Here is a 19,156-nt window from a genome sequence, read left to right on the forward strand (position 1 = left end):
TCTCTACTATTCAATTGTTCCATTAAGATACACTTCTGTTAAGATACACTTAAGGGTACTTCTTTGTATTTATCCTGCTTGAGGTTTGCTAAACTACTTGAATCTATGGGTTATGTCTTTTCATCAATTTTGGAAAATGTCTTACCATTATCTCTTCCAATATCTGGTCCCAACTAATCTCTTCTCTCTAGTTTGGGTCTCCAGTTACACATTATCCAACTTTTTACTAGTGTTCCACATATCTCTTGGGTTCTGTTCTACTTTTTCCATTCTTCCGTCCTGTGCTTCAAACTGGGAATTTTCTATTGACATGTCTAAAAGGTCTTTAATTTCGTCTTTGGTTACATACAGCCTATTAAATCTATCCAGTGAATAACTTAAGTTTACATATGTGGGCTTTTGTTTTTGTGGGGTTTTGCTTTGTTTTTAATGTATCAGACACTGTCTAAGCCCTAGGAATACAGCAGTGAATAAGACATAGTCTACTCACAAACATAAGTAATATGTATTAAATTGGCCTGTTTCCCCATTTTTTTTTAGAAAAATGAAGAGTAGGGCAAGGGGTGGAGCAAGGTCCTAGAGTCCTGCACCAAAGTTTTCTAATTAACATATAAATGAAAGACCTTAAGCAACCAATGTTATGTTTTTGATTCCTAGAATATCCATTTAATTCCTTTCTAGGATTCCAATTCTCTATAAATATTCTCCAACTTTTCATCCATTTGTCCCTCTTTTCCTACATTTTCTTTAGCATATTATAGTTATTTTAAAGTCCTTGTCTGCTCATTTGAATTGCCATGGGTCTACTTCTACATTTTTCTTCTTGACTATGAATCACAGTTTTCCACCTTTTGAATTTTTTAGAAATTGTTCACTGTATGCTGTATATTGTAAATGAAAGAATCTCAGAAACTCTACAACATATCTTCCCAGGGGGAGTTCACCATTTACTCTATTAGCCAAAAGGGATGAGAGAGGCTGATCATCTTAATCCATTCAGGAATTGAACTGTCAATGCTAGGTTGCAATTTTAGTAAGACTCAGTTCACCTCTGGTTCATCCTTTTTCTCCAGTCTGTGTCTAGAATCAGCAAATGTCAGCAATCATCTTCTCACCTACAAAGGGCTCTTCCACCTCTGGAATTTTAATCAACTAGTCCTCATTATTTTTACACCCCTCCAATATTTTTTATAATATGATTTTCAACGTTCACCCAGTTTCTTTCTACTTGTTGTGATGCCACAGATGACTATACTACGACCTCCTAAGTACTGCCCATAAGCTGCATATCATACTGCAGGGATTCATAAACCCAGCTTTACATCAAAATGACCAAAGGAGATTTTTTTAAACTGCAATCCATTGTCCATACCTCTAGCACACAGATGTTCAGTGGGGCCAGGAAATCTATACTTTTAACATGAGTCTTAGGTCATCTGATAAAGCTGGCATTTCTACATAAATTAGTGTGCCTACACCAGCTGTCCCTCCTCTCCCCACTCCTAGAGTTCAATATTGATAAGGACATTAAAGAATGAACATATACTATATCTAATAGACAAATTGACAGAGGAGTATAAAAACAGTTAAAAGCAGAGTAACTATTTTAAAGAAAAAAATGTTAAAACACTTAACAGCTTTTGAAAATATATTAAAATTAAGAGAAGGAAGGACAAGAACCACTGGTTAGAATACACAGTATAATAATAAGAGGAGATAAATAAAAGCACAACTATTCGATTCAATTTTACTTCTAATTGTTCTACCAGAAAACAAAATGATCTCCACATTTGAAAAAGAGCATTGTTAAGAGCCATCAGAACTCTTAAAACATAAAGACCCCACCCACCTGTTTTATCTGAATTCAAGTCTACCTCAACTAATCCAAGAGTACACATGAAAATTTAGAAACGTGATAAGGGAAACACTGTCAGTGAACTCTGAGAACTCATGATAAATAGAAAGGTGCCAGACTGGGAATGAGAAAATGCTGCCTCAATTGTCAAAACACAGAGGTGGGTAAAGGTGAAAATGTGATTTCGGGACTATGGACTGAATGTTATGTCAACAACCAGGTAATTCTAAAACTGATTATTATGCAGATGACTCTTAAGACTTATAGAAAGAAACATCATTTACTAACAAGAATCAAATTTTACTTGTATTAAGTAAATTTACAAAGTACCTTCACATATATTATCTTATCTCATACTTTTGATTCACACAGAGCCCTGTGAAATAGGGGAAATAGTCTTATGACCCCTCCACAATCCAGGCTCCCTTCAGAATATTAAAAATCTAGGGTTCAGACAGCTTGACTTAGCCAGCTTAACTCATTTCTCAGAAAGTCAGAACTCAAATTCAAGTCTTCTGATTCCTAATTAAGTACTGTTTTTATATCACAAGCTCTTAAAGTCAGCATAAGAATAAGTCAGGCTGAAATAATAACTAGGATTGCTTGAAAATGGAGAGGTGCTGAGCAAGAAATGAGTAGGAGTACGGAAAAAAAACTGAATAGAAGCTGGGAAATGGGTACATGGGACTCATTTACAATCACCTCTCCACTGTTGTGTATGTTTGAAACTTTTCATAATAAAACTTAAAAAAAAAAAAAAAAAACCACAAATGGGCGCCTGGGTGGCTCAGTCAGTTAACCGTCTGCCTTTAGCTCAGGTCATGATCCCAGGGTCCTGGGATCAAGTCAGGCATTGGGCTCAGCGGGGAGTCTGCTTCTCCCTCTCCCTCTGCCCCCTTCCCACTCCTCATGCATGTGCACCCTCTCTCTCTCAAATAAACAAAATCTTAAAAAAATAAAATAAAGCACACATGCACACATATGCCAATTAATATTCTCTGATGGGTTTACTATACTGGTAATCAAATGAATACCAAAAATACAGTGTGCCTGATGCTCAGCCCTTTTTAAGCCATTTATTATTTGTTTAAATCTCACAAAACACCCTCATATACAAGAATACTGAAAAAAAGGATGAAAAACAGTATGCCTGAGTACTGACGACCATTGCACCATTAGTGACAACATGGATGGACCTAAAAGGGTATTAAGCGAAAGTGAAATATGTCAGACTGAGAAAGACTGTATGATTCCACTAATATGTGGAATCTAAAAAACAAAACAAATTAACAAACAAAACACAAACAGAAAACAAACTGGTGATTGTCAGAGGGGAGCAGAGTAGGGGGATGGACAAAATAGGTGCAGGTAATTGAGAGGTACATACTTCCAGTTACAAAATAAATAAGTCACGGGGATATAAAGTACAGCATAGAGAATATAGTCAATAATACTGTAATAACTATGTATGATGACAGATGATAACAAGACTTATGAGTATTTCATAATGTACGTAAATGTCAAATAAACGTTATACGTCTAAAACTAATACAATATTGTATGTCAACTACACTTCAATTAAAAAAATAACCTTGTCACAGTCACCTACCAACTTTCTAGATATTTTCCTCCATCATCAAAACAATTTGGCTCCCGGCTCAATTACTCCTCTACCTCAAATCTATCACCATCCAGTATCATCTAGATTAGTGTTATCTGATAAAACATAGGACTTCTAATTAAATTTGAATTTCAAATAAACATGAGTAATTCTTTTTAGTATAAGTATATCCAATCAATATTTGGGAAATACTTATACTAAACATCCATTATTTATTTGAAATTCACATTTCTTTTTAAAAAGATTTATTTATTTATTTATTTATTTATTTATTTATTTTAGAGAGGGGCGGGGGGGAGCAGGGGGCGGGGGCACCTGGGTGGCTCAGTTGGTTAAGCAACCGACTCTTGATTTCAGCTCAGGTCATGATCTCAGGGTTGTGAGATCGAGCCCCACATCAGGCTCTGCACCGAGTGTGGAGCCTGCTTGGGATTCTCTCTCTCCCTCTCCTTCTCCCTCTCTTTCTAAAAAGAAAGACAGAGTGTGTGTGCAAATGGGAGCAGGGGGAGGGGCAGAGGGAGAGAGCGAGGCAGAGATTCTTAAGCAGGCTCCGCGCTGAGCATGAAGCAAACATGGGGCGGGATCTCACCACCCTGAGATCATGACCTGAGCCAAAACCAAAGTTAGACACTTAACTGACTGAGCCACCCAGGCGTCCCTGAAATTCACATTTAACTGGACATCCTATTTGCTAAATCTGGCAACTCTAATCTAGGTGACTTCAATATCAAGGTGGACTATCTATCCAACATCTGGTCTTCAACCTTCCTTGATCTTAATTCTAGTGACTATAACCATAACAAAGATATGGTCTCCAAATTCAGATGAGTCCTTAATATTGTCCTGAATGGCTCAGTGTCCTAAAACTGCACCCATTCTCATTTACTCCAACAAACCCATTCTTTCTTTCTCTACCATCTCAGTCTCTAATTCCACTACCTAAATGTAAGATCCCTATTTTCTTCTACCTCCTATGGTACCTCATACCATCATTTCCCTTTAGCATATTCTTCAACCTCTCTAAGGATAATCCTTTAGATGAAACATTTGCTCAAAGCTTTCAAAAGAGAGTTTAAACATTTTTGTATGGCATACAAGACCCTACAAGATTCATAATCCAGTCCAGGCTTCACTTTCCCTGACAAGCTCTCCCTGACTGCCCAGACTAAATTTGCTCCTCAGGGGTGCCTGGCTGGCTCAGTGGGTAGAACATCTGAACTTTTTTTTTTTTTTTAAATTAACATAAAATGTATTATTTGTTTCAGGGGTACAGGTCTGTGATTCATCCATCTTACACAATACACAGTGCTCCCTATGACACATACCCTCCCCAACATCCATCACCCACCCCCTCCACTCCAGCAACCCTCAGTTTGTTTCCTGACATTAAGAGTCTCTTATGGTTTGTCTCCCTCTCTGGTTTTGTCTTGTTTCATTTTTTCCTCTCTTCCCCTATGATCCTCTGCCTTGTTTCTCAAATCCCACATATCAGTGAGATCATAATTGTTTTTCTGATTGACTCATTTCGCTTAGCATAATACCCTCTAGTTCCATCCACATCTCTGCAAATGGCAAGATTTCATTTTTTGATGGCTGCATAATATTCCATTGTGTATATATAAACCACATCTTTCTTATCCATTCATCTGTCAATGGACATCTGGGCTCTTTCCATAGTTTGGCCATTGTGGACATCTCTTGATCTCAGGGTTGTGCATTCAGGCCCCACATTGGGGCATGGAACCTACTAACTAACCAAATAACTAACTAAATAAATAGTAAAATTAAGTGCTCTTCTTACATGTACCCATTGTACTCTATGCATATATCATAATATTTACCATAATTTTCTTATTGTCTTTCTTCCTTATCAGACTTTAGGTACCTTGAGACCAAGAGCCATATCTTGTCTCTACTACCCCAGCATTTATCACAATGCTCAGCATGTATCACAGACACTTAAATGTTTACTGATCAAATACGACAGATGAGGCTCAATTTGAGTTTCTAACAATTACAATTTTAACTTATGTAATGGATTACCTTGAGATGTAAGGGCAAAATAAGATTGCATATCATAGTATTATTTATAACAGGTAAGAAAAGATAAAGGATTTTGGGGCGCCTGGGTGGCTCAGTTGTTAAGCGTCTCCCTTCAGCTCAGGTCCTGATCCCAGGGTCATGGAATCGACCCCCACATCGGGCTCCCTGCTCCGCTGGGAACCTGCTTCTTCCTCTCCCACTCCCCCTGCTTGTGTTCCCTCTTTCGCTGGCTGTCTCTCTGTCAAATAAATAAATAAAATCTTTAAAAAAAAAAGAAAAGATAAAGGATTTAACCTGATATATTTAATAGCACTGATTAAACTTTGTTTAGTACAACCACATAACCATCCTTGAAAACTCTAAAATCAATAGACCCACCAAGAAGACTGTGCTTGTAGGCAGGTCATGGTCCCCTTTTACCTAGACAGCTGAAGACACTGTAACAAGCCCCTGTCCTTTAATATTATATTCATCTCATTCAGATCCTACTTTTATGTTAACCTTACACTGCTGGAAATTGAGATTATAATTTTGTACGCTAATATAGTCTAGTCATATTATATAAAGTAATATTTACTTCGTTACTGGTTGTTTTTCTGATTATAAACATGTTTCATGTAGAAAATTCAAAATTTCTAAAATATTAAGAAAAAATTTAAATTACTTAAAATTTTTAAATACTGTAAAAGACTAATCAAATGGTCAAATGTTCACATTATGTTGGTATGTTAAAAAAAGCAGATTATAGAGCACCTGGGTGGCTCAGTCAGTGAAGCATCTGCCTTCAGCTCAGGTCATGATCCCACGGTCCTGGGATCAAGTCCCACATCAGCTCCCTGCTTAGTGGGGCGTCTGCTTCTCTCTCTACACCCCACCCCATCCCTGCTCGTGATCTCTCTCTCACTCTCTCTCTCGAACAAATAAAGTCTTAAAAAAAAAAGAGAGAGATGATAAAACAATGTAGCTCATTCAAATCCAACAACCTAACAACAGTAGCTAACGTTTATTGAGCTCCTTCCATGTGCAAGAAACTGTGCCACATGCTTTACACATATTTCCTAATTTAAACCTCACAACCATCTCTGAGAATTCGATACTTTTATTGACTCTATTTTATAAGTGAAGAAACTGAAGCTTGAAAAAGTTAAGTAAATTGGCCAAGGGCTAGGAAGCAGTGGCAAAGCAGAGCCCATGAATTCAAACCCAGACAGTCTGATTTCAGAATCAGCACACTTCATTATATACCAAAATTTTAATTATGATTCTCTCTGCAGCGTGGTATTATAAATGACTTTTATTCATTTTGCCTGTGTGTGATTTACTGAATTTCTACAATGAACATGAAACTACTGTATTTTTTTTAAATAAATGTCCAAATAGAGATTGGACAATCATCTGCCAAGGCTAATGCAGAAGTGGATTTAAATAATCTCAGATTCCTTCTAACTAAGGATCTGTGACTAATCAATTAGTGACCGGAATGATTTTTTTCAGAGGACTGGCTCTAAAAAAATAAAACAAAGATCCATTTTAAGAATTATAAAAGTTTTAGACTGTCAGATCCTATTTCTCCTGTTTCACAGATAGCAAGACAACTCAGAATTTAAATTTACATATCACAAGGCAGTTGAGTCAGGGCAGAAACCTAAGCAGGGTCTTCTTTGACCTTTGTTGCCACATTTGACCAAAACAAAACCTCCTACTTCTTCCATTCTCTACTTGCAAATTCAGTTATCAGAGGCCAAAAATTGAAACATAACAGGAAATACAATGCTCCCCCCCCCCCACTTCAGTCCATTACCCAAAAGGAAGACCTGCCTGGAGTATAAAAGGAAAACATTTTCCTAGCCCTGAGCTGAGACAGAGGTTGAAAAGATATTCCAAAAGTCAGGATGAATGGTTTGAGAAGGGTGGGGTGGGGGCTGAAAACATATATATAACAACTAAAAAAAAAAAACAAAAAACCCAGAAATACCCAAGAATCCAATAGGATAAAGCACTCAAATACTATTACCAAAGTTTAAAGAGTTGCCTCAAATTGAATCAAATCCTAACCGGAATGTTCTTAGAGTATGAAAACCAATTTTATAAAACTGGACAGTAAAATGCCAAGACAAAAAATAAAATAAATACAGTCTCATATTTATAATTGTACATTCCTGTTGGTATTCTAACAAATTCTATTCTCTCACCTTCAGAATTCAACTCTCCTCACCTAAAAATCTGCAGTGAGTATAATGCAATGTTATAAAATTAAATAAAAGGGGAACAGTTTTGGGGTGCCTGAGTGACTCAGTTGGTTAAGTATTTGACTCTGGATCTTAGCACAGGTCATGATCTCAGGGTTGTGAGATGGAGCCCCAATCAGCCAGGCCCAGCACTCAGGGCACAGTCAGCTTGCCCCTCTCCCTCTGCTCCTCCTCCCCCCATGATCTCTTGTGCACTCATGCACGCTATTCCTCCCTTCCTCCCTCCCTCCCTCTCCCTCCCTCTCCCTCCCTTTCCCTCCCTCTCCCTCTCTCTCTAGCAAATAAATAAAATCTAAAAAAAGGAGGGGGGGGACAATTTTACAACTTCTCCTAACAGCCAAAGAAGCTCTGATTAGGTGAAAAGAATGATAAATACTGCAATCAAAGATATGTTTAAAATGTATGTCTACTTATGTCTATTTCTAACACATGACCAGATGTGTTAAAAGATTTCCAGATACTCTCATAAGAATATAAAAGGTAAAATGTTAACAACTCATCTTAGAGTGAAGAAGCAATAATACATTCCTCACTTTACATATTTGTGCTATTTTCAAAAAATTTTGACCTTTTTTGTAAAGTTTATTGAAAAGTTACTGCTCTGGGATGCCTAGGTGGCTCAGTCAGTTAAGCGTCTGCCTTCAGCTCAGGTCATGATCCCAGGGTCCTGGGATCGAGTCCCACAGTGGGCTCCCTGCGCAGCGTGCACACTTGCCTACTCTCTCTGACAAATAAACAAAATCTTTAAAAAATAAATTTAAGAAAATAAAAGAAAAGTTACTGCTCTAAGAATTAACACCCACACTCTAGTTTAAACTCAATTAATTACATGTCATATGATTGTGGACAAGTTGCTCTCCATCTCTAGTTTTATTTTTCCTCATGCAAAGTAATAATAACACCAAACTATAAAATAATAATCAAACTATAAAGAAGGGATAGAAAAAAATACTGCACAGGATGATAATCACAATAATACATTTTTATGACTATTTACAGCTTCCTTTCATGTAAAAGATTCATACCTAAGACACTAAACAAGCCCATGATATGAGTAGGCAGGTATTATCCCCATTTTACAGATGAAAACATAAAAAACGGAAGTTCAGAGAAGTGACTGGTCCAAGGCTACCCCGAAAGCTATAAAATAAAATTTTTTTTTTTTTAACTACCTAGTTTACTATCATCACAAATTTGAGGTGGTTGTTTTCTCATGTCCAAATTACTATGAAGACTACCCAAGAAAAGCTGTCAAAAATGAAAGTGAAAAGGGTCACTTGCAATTGTTATGACTGGTATATTACCCACAAGGTCACTACCTTTATACATAGTATAAAACTATGATTTAAAATAAGTTAGGCGGGCGCCTGGGTAGCACAGTCGTTAAGCGTCTGCCTTTGGCTCAGGGCGTGATCTCCGCGTTCTGGGATGAGTCCCACATCGGGCTCCTCCGCTGGGAGCCTGCTTCTTCCTCTCCCACTCCCCTGCTGTGTTCCCTCTCTCGCTGGCTGTCTGTCAAATAAATAAATAAAATCTTAAAAAAAAAATAACACAAGTTAGGTAAAAAACCTTTAAAATATATTCCTAAAGGGGCGCCTGGGTGGCACAGCGGTTAAGCATCTGCCTTCGGCTCAGGGCGTGATCCCAGCGTTACGGGATCGAGCCCCACATCAGGCTCCTCTGCTAGGAGCCTGCTTCTTCCTCTCCCACTCCCCCTGCTTGTGTTCCCTCTCTCGCTGGCTGTCTCTATCTGTGTTAAATAAATAAATAAAATCATATATATATATATATATATATATATATATATATATATATATATATATATATTTTCATATTCCTAAAAGTTGGGCTATTTACTCAATTAACTTCATGCCTCTTACACTAGATATACCACCCTGCCTGGGGGATGTGAAGTGAAGGGGCAAAGGATTTCACCAGGAAAAGTTAAGTTCTCTGAAACTGAATAGGATAAGATACTCAAAGCTACAAAATATGAATAGGGACAGGCAACAGCTTGTAGACTGTAGAGGCCACCTTAAGCCAAACCAAAAGAGAGCCAACCTGTGGTTTAAAGAAAATATGCAATCTGGAAGTTTGCACCCCAAGTTATTGCTACTGCAAAGTAATTAGTGCCAGTTACAGTAAAAAAAAAAAAAATGTATGTGTGTATATATATATATATATATATACACACACATATACACACACACACACACATATATACGTATGTATGTAAAGGTTTAGAGAATAATTCCAATTCTTCATCATAATAGGATGGGATTCCATATCAGCTTGGGGCTTTCTTGTCTCCACAGAAGCTCTTTTGATGATAAAGTCAATGGCTCTAAAGCCACTCCCAGAGAACTAAAGAATGTAAGTGAACGAGGTGGTCAGACAGGCAGCCTACTTACTGCACACACCTTAAGAGACTTTAATGAGGGCACTACCAATTCCAGTTATTCATATTCTACACTGTTAAAATTTTCTTCAGCACAACCTCTCAGAGTGCTCTGTTTACTGAAGGCTCTGGCACCTAGTATGATACAGAATTTTACAAATTACTGAAACTTTAAATTTACAGTCACGACAATGTAAAACACCTTAACCTTTTTATTCGTCAAGGTCAAAACAAACTTTGTCTCATCTTTCCCTCTCTACCCACAAGAAAATGGGATATTCTAAAAGATCTCTGATAAAATAAGCCAATGCTTTTATAAATACACGTCAATCCTCCGCAAAGAAAGAGCTTAAGATGCCCAAATTCTACTTCAGTATTGATTCTAAGCCTTTTAACGGTTTGAGCTAACCTCCCCACAAACCTCCTCCTCTACGTCTATGGAATATTCTCCTCCTTAAACTTCCTTTAAAAAAAAAAAATAAAAATAAAAAAATAAAATAAACGAGCCTTCTTATACCTCCTGTCCCTTGTCGGATACACACACATAACTCCCAACGAAGAAGAGACTGAAACGGAAGGAACACATCTGCAAAATACATGTTCTTAATTCTTACACTGCTCACCCTTAAAAGCATGTTGTTAAAATGCAACAACACGGAGTCCATATAGAGAGAGCCTCAAAACACCAAATTTGAAGACTAAAACAAAATGCCCCATAGCAGTCTGAGTAACCCAAAGAAAAAAGATGTAAAAATAAGACACTACCATATTGTGATAGATCACTAACCTTTCCTTTAAGCACAAAATTCTCTACGCTAAACACATCAAAAAAATAATAATAATAAAATAAAAGAAGAAGAGGAAGCAGATTTAAGAACCTAATTTCCTATTGCTCAAAATGTCACATATGGAATAGTTAAAATCCGGGGTGCCTGGGTGGCTCAGCTGGTTAAGCGTCTGCCTTCAGCTCAGCTCATGACCCCAAGGTCCTGGAAGTCTGTTTCTTGCTCTCTCTCTCCTTCTGCCTCTCCCTCTCCCTCTGTCTCTGCCCCCACTCGTGCTCATGTGCATGCTCCCTCTCTCAAATCTTAAAAAAAAAAAAAAAAAAAAAACTCTTAAAAAAAATAAAATAAAATGTAACAATATTGCTGGCCGAATTCACACAATACCTTATGACACTTTTATATTAAACGTCCCAAACTTGAGGAGCCACATAATACATTTCCTATAAATTAGATGATAAAACAAGAAAAATCAATTACAGACATCCGCGATATCTTACATAAGGATGCACTCCATACCCTAAGTATTTGTCAATGAATGCTACAGTAAGGCATGTATACCAGCCAGGGTACATTTCAGGGGAATATCCAGAGACCAGTCAATCTCCCTCCTCTACTGAAAACACCAACAGTCAATAAGCTGTAAAGAAAATGTGTAAATCTTATATTTAAATACTTTCAGATTTTTTAAAGCACTTTGCATTCATTATCCTATCACACTACCGCAAAAAAATTCCTTATGGAGAGACTTACCACTAAAAGTAAGTGACAAATCCAAGACCACAAAGGTAGTTAATCAGATATGAAACTTAGCTCTGTGGGAAGAAATATAAATATGTGCAAGTTCCTCAAAGCTATCTCTTTAAAACAAACAAACAAACAATTTGTGGTTAAAATATCATTTAACTTATAAGACCTAGCCTATTACAAACACTACATTAAAATTCAGTTATTTCCATTTAAAAGCCAAATCACCACTCCTTTTAGCCAATCAACCTCTGAACCAGGAATCATATACAAAACATTCCATCAATGACACACTATATGCTCATAACTATGCAGGGCCCTGGGGTGACTATATGAGAATACTAACAGAGGCTTCTTGCTTTTTAGAAAGTTTACACTCTATTTGACAAAACGAGAAGAGCAAATACTAAGCTGTGTTCAACCAACCCTCCTGAGGGGAGAAACGCCAGGTGACAAGCACACCAAGAAGTGAGACTGCAGTGAGTTTAATCTGAAAAGACTTCATGGGGAAAATGAAGCTTGAGCTGCACATTGAAGGATGGATAGGAATTTTAAAAGCACGAAGGAGGAACGAGAGCATTCAGGCAGGGGCTGGCATCAACAAAGGCAGAGGGGCAGAATAAGCATGATATATACAGAAGAGACTGAGCCAACCTGTCTGGGACATAGGTGCATGCTGAGGCATAATGAGAAATAGTTTGGTAAATTAAGTGGAGTCAGCTCCCAATGGACTGTTATGGCACGGGAAGATGCTGTTAAAATATTAAAATCATCAAATATTTAAACTAGAGAACCTTGGAGATTTTCTAGTTGATTCTTTTCTGACAGATGAGGAAAATCAAGGATCCACAGAGATTTAATGGCTAGGATAAGGACAGAGGTAGTAAACAGCAGAACAAAACTCAGACCCCGTTTAGGAACCGCAGTTCAGTGACAGGCAGCACGGTACGACAGAGAAAGCAAATCTATCCAAGGACTGATGAGCACATCAATATATAAGGATCTGCAAGCATACATACAAGACAGTCCTGTCTTAGGAATTCCAGTAGACTGGTTTCCAGAGGTAACAGAATACCACAGCAGCACTATCGTTGAGAAAAACCACTGTGTTTTGCCAGAAGGAATCACTTTCAAGAAAGCAGCAATCCAGAAGGAAAGCAAAGGCAGAAGCTAGTTTTCCGCTATAAGGAAACGGGTGGATAAACAGTAGAGGCAGCAGGTATCTGGTAACAAAAAGAAGAAGAAAAAAATGCTCCACTGAGAGAAAGCTACAAGACCAAGTAAATGTTTGAGAAAAGAAATCTTCGTAAGTTTGAAGGTGAAAAGGAAGGCACTCACATAAAGAAAAGTTAAATTAGATGCTAGATAAGGTGAGGGCAGTGAGGGGAGCATAGAGAACTGAGGACCAGTGGGAAGAAATTTTTTTTTAAATATGAGTTCCAGGGGTGCCTGGGTGGCTCAGTTGGTTAAGCATCTGCCTTTGGCTCAGGTCATGATCCTGGGGTCCTGGTCAGCAGGGAGCCTGCTTCTCCCTCTCTCTCTGCCCATCCCCCGACTGCTCATGCTCTCTCGCTTGCTCTCAAATAAAATCTAAAACAACAACAACAACAACAAAAACTAAAAATGAGTTCCAGAATAAAGAACAAGCATTTTTTCCCTCACCATAAAATACCCCTCACCAAAAGAGTATTCATTTTCAACTATTTTTAAGGTCTTATAAAAATGACAGGCAAGGCTTTAAGAACAAGGCTAGGCTACGAGATTTTTTTTTTAATCTAAAACAGCTTCAAAGTTTTACAAATCTATTTGGCCAATTAACATGTGGTTTATAACCTCAAAGACACTTGCCAATCTTTTTTTTTTAAGATCTATTTATTTATGTGAGAGAGAGAGAGTGTGTGTACATGCACATGAGTGGGGCAGGGGGAGGGGCAGAGGGAGAGAGACAATCCTCAAGCAGACTCCCCACTGAGTGTGGAGCTGGACGGACGTGGGCTCGATCCCAGGACCCTGAGATCATGACCTAAGCCAAAATCAAGAGTCAGAGCTTAACCAACTAAGCCGCCCAGGCAACCCTTGCCAATCATTTTATACTATGTGCGTTTTATACCACATATTCAAAGGGCATTCCAATTAGCATTTAATTTATAATAACTAATATGCTATTATTTCAAATAAAAAATCAGAGTTTATTCTCTAACAAGCTCTTAAAAATGGGAGGGGGTGTTATATACTGTTTTACCTGACCAGATATGGAAAATATAAGTGCTTAAATGAATATATTTAAAACAAATCATGTGGGGATACCTTTTTTCCAATTTCTTAAAAAAAGAAAAAAAATCTTCAAATAACCACAGTTTTCTTATACGCCCTTTCAGAAACAAAGTCCTACTGGGGTGCCTGGGTGGCTCATTGGTTGAGCATCTGACTCTTGATTTTGGCTCAGGTCATGATCTCAGGGTCATAAGATCAAGCCCTGCATCAGGCTCCACACTCAGCAGGCAGTCTGCTTGAGATTCTCTCCCCCTCTCTCTGCCCCTCCCCCGGCTCTCGCTTCCTCTCTCAAAAAATAAATAAATCTTAAGGAAAAAAAAAAGAGAGAGAGAGAGAAACAAAGTCCTACAGAACCGGTGGGGCACACTGAGCTAGGTGGGGCATGTAACAAGGTTTTCTCTAATTTGTTAAGTAACCTGACTAAGACTAATAAGCCACAATTTAGAGCTACACACCTAAAATTTGCCAATTTCCATTTAGAAACTTACTATTCAGCACCATAAAGGCAGGTCAGGGAGAAACAGAAGATATAACTGATACATTCATTCAACTTCCTGGCCTTCCACCCTTGTAACTGCCATTTTCCTAATCAAGGAGGTCATTACATTTAAAATTGGTAAGAATCATTCAAGTTAGGCCATAAATACTACGTTTAGGTGCAATACTAACAGGTTACCGCAATTTCATTTTACCCCCTTGGAAACAAGGATCTAAGCTCAAAACGTCAAGATGGAACACTACCACTTCTTTTAACTAGGTCTACCAAATCAGGTTGCCAAGCAATAGCCATCAGAGTACAAAACGTTATCAGCAGTGGCTAGCAATACATAATCACCATAAATATTAGAAGGCCAACCAAAACATCAATTCAATCATAAATAGAGTTGTTACCTTTAGACTTGCACATGCTCTCTGGCTCAACATACACATGTCTTAGCCAGAATCCCTCTGGACCCAGTGAAACAAAATACAGACAATATATCTAAAACTTAAAACTTTTAGAAATAGCTGAAACATTTAAGACTCTTACACAAATACCTCTCACTACATGTAGAATTTTCTTTTCCCTCAATAAAAATGTAAACTCTTCTCTCTTAACTATACTTAACGGGTTATTAAAACAAATCCTATGAGATACTTTTCAGAAAAAGTACTCCTGATTGTGCAGCATTCGATACTTTTCATACTGAGGCTCTTGTTATTAGGTCTGCTATGTGACCTTGGAAAGTCATTTACTATATCTGTGCCTCAGTTTTCTCACTTTCTAACCTCAAGGTAAACTCTAATCTGAATTAAACATTTATTACTTCTATAGTAAGCTAAGGTATACAAAGAAGTACCTTACATTAAACACTGAGAACCCTTATACTTTGTTATCGCAGTCAGTGGGCTTTATCCTTGTTAGAGAAAAACGTGAGGAATAATTTACCCTATGTATCTTTTTCTTAATTACAACATAAGGAATATATTTTTAAAAAATGCTTCCGTTTAAAACTCTTACATGCTTAATTTTTAACAGATGGTGGTGAGTTTGATCCCACAATACTCATAACAAGGCAAACAACAAAGCCTAAAGTCCTTTAACACTGGACACAAAAAGAAGGAAATATTTACTTGTGTTACTGGGCATATAATCAAAATCATTCTTCTTTTAAAATTTAGAAAACTATCTTTTTTGTATGTGGCAGATAAGCCTGGAGATCAACAGGTAAGAATAAAGTTTAAAAATTGGGAAAAAATTATTTAATAAAAAAATTGGAGAACAACAAGGATGGCGTGAATCCTTCAAATTCCTGCATCCAGATTATGCTGTTCACAAGGTTCAGCTTTGGGGTTCTTCCACGTGTTTTTAAAATCCTTCTTCAAGATTACACAGAGAAAGTCTTTTCTCTCAAGTTTTTAATCTAATGCTCTATCAATAACACAACCCAATATATGCAGTAACATTTTACTTCCTCACATAGGTGAGTAGTACACTTGGTTTAGATGCTTTTTGGTCTGGAAGGAGAAGGATGGGTGAGACAACTCCTGCAAGCCCCTGACAGCTTTGTAATTCTATTTTATCTCTGTAGTTTCTTCTCCAATTTCTTCTCAATCCTGCTCCCTATTCCCAAATATCTTTCAGGCAGGTCAAAAACGCCATGAGTCCTGTAAGGAGATGTCTGTGGATCCAATAAAAGTGGAGCCCTCCTCCCGGCTCCATTCAGCTCCCATGATCACTTTTATGATTGTATCCAGTAAACAAAATAGATCGATTCAATCTTAAACAGTTCCCTCATCACAGGAAGCCCAGGGTAGAACTACAGCTGCAAAAAGCATCCCTTTAAACCATCCCCAACTACCTACAGCAACACAAAGTTAAACTAATTCCCACTGACAAAAGGCTTCGTGTGCATTCATTCTGATCAGCCCCAGGATTCAGTGTGTGAAGCTCAGGGAATAAAAAGGCACCTCCCCAAGCTATGAAACTTTTTTTTTCCACCCCAAATATTCTCAATGAAAGTTCTCTTGTCAACCAAGAGGTGAGAGTTAAAAACAACAACAAAACACTAGCAGAATTATGGGCTCCAAGACCACATCCCAGCTGTCCTTGCTCTCTGTTGTCAGGGACTCAGATGCAGTTTCCCACTTTTCCTTTCACCCTTCTCCCCTAACTCCCCAAGATTCCCACTCAAGAAAGCCAAATTCACATTCTCAGACTGCCGGCAAAATAAAGGGCGAAACTGCAATTACCAAGGAAGAAAAAAGGGATATTTCAGAAGCAGAAGGAACAAGAACCATGGTTTCCACTACAACGGCGTTGTAAATGCCAGTCTTGTCTCATCAGGATATGGGGGGACGCCCATGTGGGGTACCAAAAAGATGTGCAGTGTGTGTGCACTTTGAGCTCTCGGGGCAGGCAGAGACAAGGCAGCAGAAAGTAAGAAAACCTGTGTTTCCCTGCTTTCTTCTACTCTCCCCGTCCAAGAGAGGAAGCTAAAGAAACTGGGGGAGGGGCGGGATGTTATCGTTCTCCTATTGGGGGTACACAAGACAAGCCTGGGGGTTCCTCCAGTTACCTCCAGTTCGGAGGTCCACTGAGGTAAGGGGAAACCCCTAAACGTTACCCACCTCTGTTCAAAAAAAAAAGTAGAGAGGGATGATTAAATCCAGATGGAGAGCCCCTGAAAGCGCCCCCAGGTCACTCATCCTCATTAGCAAGCGGAAGGGCTGGGATAAAGGGGATGGAGGGTCCGAGGGGTGGTCAGGGAAAAGGCCCCACCCCCCGACTTAGGAGGGAAGGGGAGCCCGAGCTACCAGCCGTCCCCTCCTTCCCCGCACCTCCCCCCTAGGCCACCCCCTCTGGTTCCCCCCTTCCTTTCCTCCAGAGCCCGAGGCAGCCGCGGGGGAGGCGGCTGCTCCTTCCTCCCCTCACCCACTCCGCCCCCACCCCCACTTCGCTCCCACCTCCCGCCCGGCACGGGCCCCGTTACCTGCTCGTCGAAACGGCTGACCACGGCCTGGACCCATTCCACCGGCCTGTGCGCGGCCATGTCCTCCCCGCGGCCGGGGGGCGGCGGAGGGACAGCCCGGCCGGCGCCCAGGGCCGGGAAGAGGGCGGGGAGCGGGGGCCGAGGTGAGGGCAGAGGCGAGGAGAGGGTCTGAGGAGTGCAGGCTCCGAACGTTCCCACGGGGGTGGGGATGGGGGGCCTGCGCCGAGCCGGGAGGGGGACAGGGGAAGGGGGCGTTGGCGAGGAGACAGGGGGAAGGGGGGGCGGGGGAGGGGGACCCGGGGAGGGGAGGGGGCCTCTTGGTCGCTCTCCCCACTAGCGCCGTCTCCCCACAGCCATCACAGTCCGAGACGCCGCCATGACACCCCACCGGAAGTGGGATCCTTTCCACGGCCCGGGGAGAGGGAGAGCGAGCGAGCTAGAGATTGAGAGCGCGGCTGGGAAAGGGGAGGGGGAAGCGAGAGGGAAGGGGGCCTGCCGCGCATGCGCCCGCGCCGGCCGGTTTCATTAATGAAAAAGCGAGTCCTCCTGGAGGTGACGTCACCTAACTCCTCCGGGCCCGGAGGCGTGCGTCCCTCTTCGCCGCGGGCTCACCTACACTCTGGTTCTGGGTTCAGCCGGCGAGAGTCCGAGCTGACCCGGGAGCATCCGCTCGCATCCCCACCGCCACAAAAGGCTTCCCCTCCCCCGCCGGCCTCCGGGTTTGGATTGCTCCCCCGGTTGGAAGTTAGGGCGCCCTAGGGCTAGCATTTCTCCCAGCGCGCAGATCTCTGCCGCTGATCTGGTAAGGCTGTGCACAGTCTCTCTCTGCCTTAAGCTCTCACAAAAAATAAAGCACACAACCTCAGGTTTCCAGGTCCTTCGTAGCTAGTAAAGACTGGGGAGAAACGGGGAAAGGGAAAAAGTAAGGCCAAGAGAGATTCAATGGTTTGTTTGGTTTTTTTTAAACAGGCTCTTAAATCCAAGTGCTAGACCCTATGGCAGTCGAAGTGCTCAGACTCCCGAATGCATCCGGACTTCCTCTTCTGAACTGATAGGCACCCAAGTTAATAAAACTTTTGCACAGTTGATAAGAGATTCAATTTGCACCATCCTCAATAATCCCCTAAGGGCTTCCCATACATCTTTGATTCAACATTCATCATCTCATTTAAATCTTTGTGCCTTTCCAATGTATTACCCTCATCTAACTGATGAGGCTGGGTCACTCGAGGTTCTGAGATTTGCCTGAAGCCGCAGAGTTGGTAGGTAGTCAGGATGCAAACCCAGGTGGTTTGACTCTAAAGACAATAGAGATAGGCTGTGGCTCTCCAGAAACAAAGGCGTTCCCTATGCCCCTAAAACCACAGTTGAAATGATTTCAAGTGAAATAGGTCACGACATTGGGTTTCCAGGAAGAGGATTACATCCAAAACAATGATCTATCTATATTGGACATGAACTTTGGAACGAGCTATTTTTAAGTTTATCTTCCTCAAATACACTTTACTTAGGATAATCTTAAAATGAGTTAACACATTCTGAGCACACACTAATTAGCCAGTTAGGCCACATGGAATGATACTAATTGGGTGACAAGGCAGAGCAAAACTAGTATTTTACACTCACCACAAAAAAATCCTCTAAGCCAGTATCCCATGCACAGAGAGAGATATCCATGAGAGAAGTTTCCGATCTTTGCTGGCTGGTGATTGTC

At 40.1% G+C, this 19,156-nt stretch overlaps 1 protein-coding gene across 5 annotated transcripts in view; it reads right to left on the reverse strand.

Moving 5' to 3' along the window:
- Positions 1 to 17,881, reverse strand: part of NF1 (neurofibromin 1) — a 259,093-nt gene extending 241,212 nt beyond the window's left edge. For 3 of the 5 annotated variants that reach the window (XM_045773178.2, XM_045773179.2, XM_045773180.2), the window contains exon 1: positions 17,443 to 17,876. In XM_045773178.2, coding sequence (XP_045629134.1) covers positions 17,443 to 17,502 — 60 coding nt within the window. In that variant the 5' untranslated portion in view covers positions 17,503 to 17,876. Of the gene's footprint in view, positions 1 to 11,701; positions 17,258 to 17,442 lie in introns of those variants that run through there. The other 2 variants (XM_045773184.2, XM_045773182.2) reach the window with 2 other exon arrangements.
- Between the last annotated feature and the right edge of the window lie 1,275 nt (positions 17,882 to 19,156).

This window comes from Ursus americanus, chromosome 23 (genome assembly GCF_024610735.1).
Source record: "Ursus americanus isolate L20-20 chromosome 23, mUrsAme1.1.p, whole genome shotgun sequence".
Lineage (NCBI taxonomy): Eukaryota > Metazoa > Chordata > Mammalia > Carnivora > Ursidae > Ursus > Ursus americanus.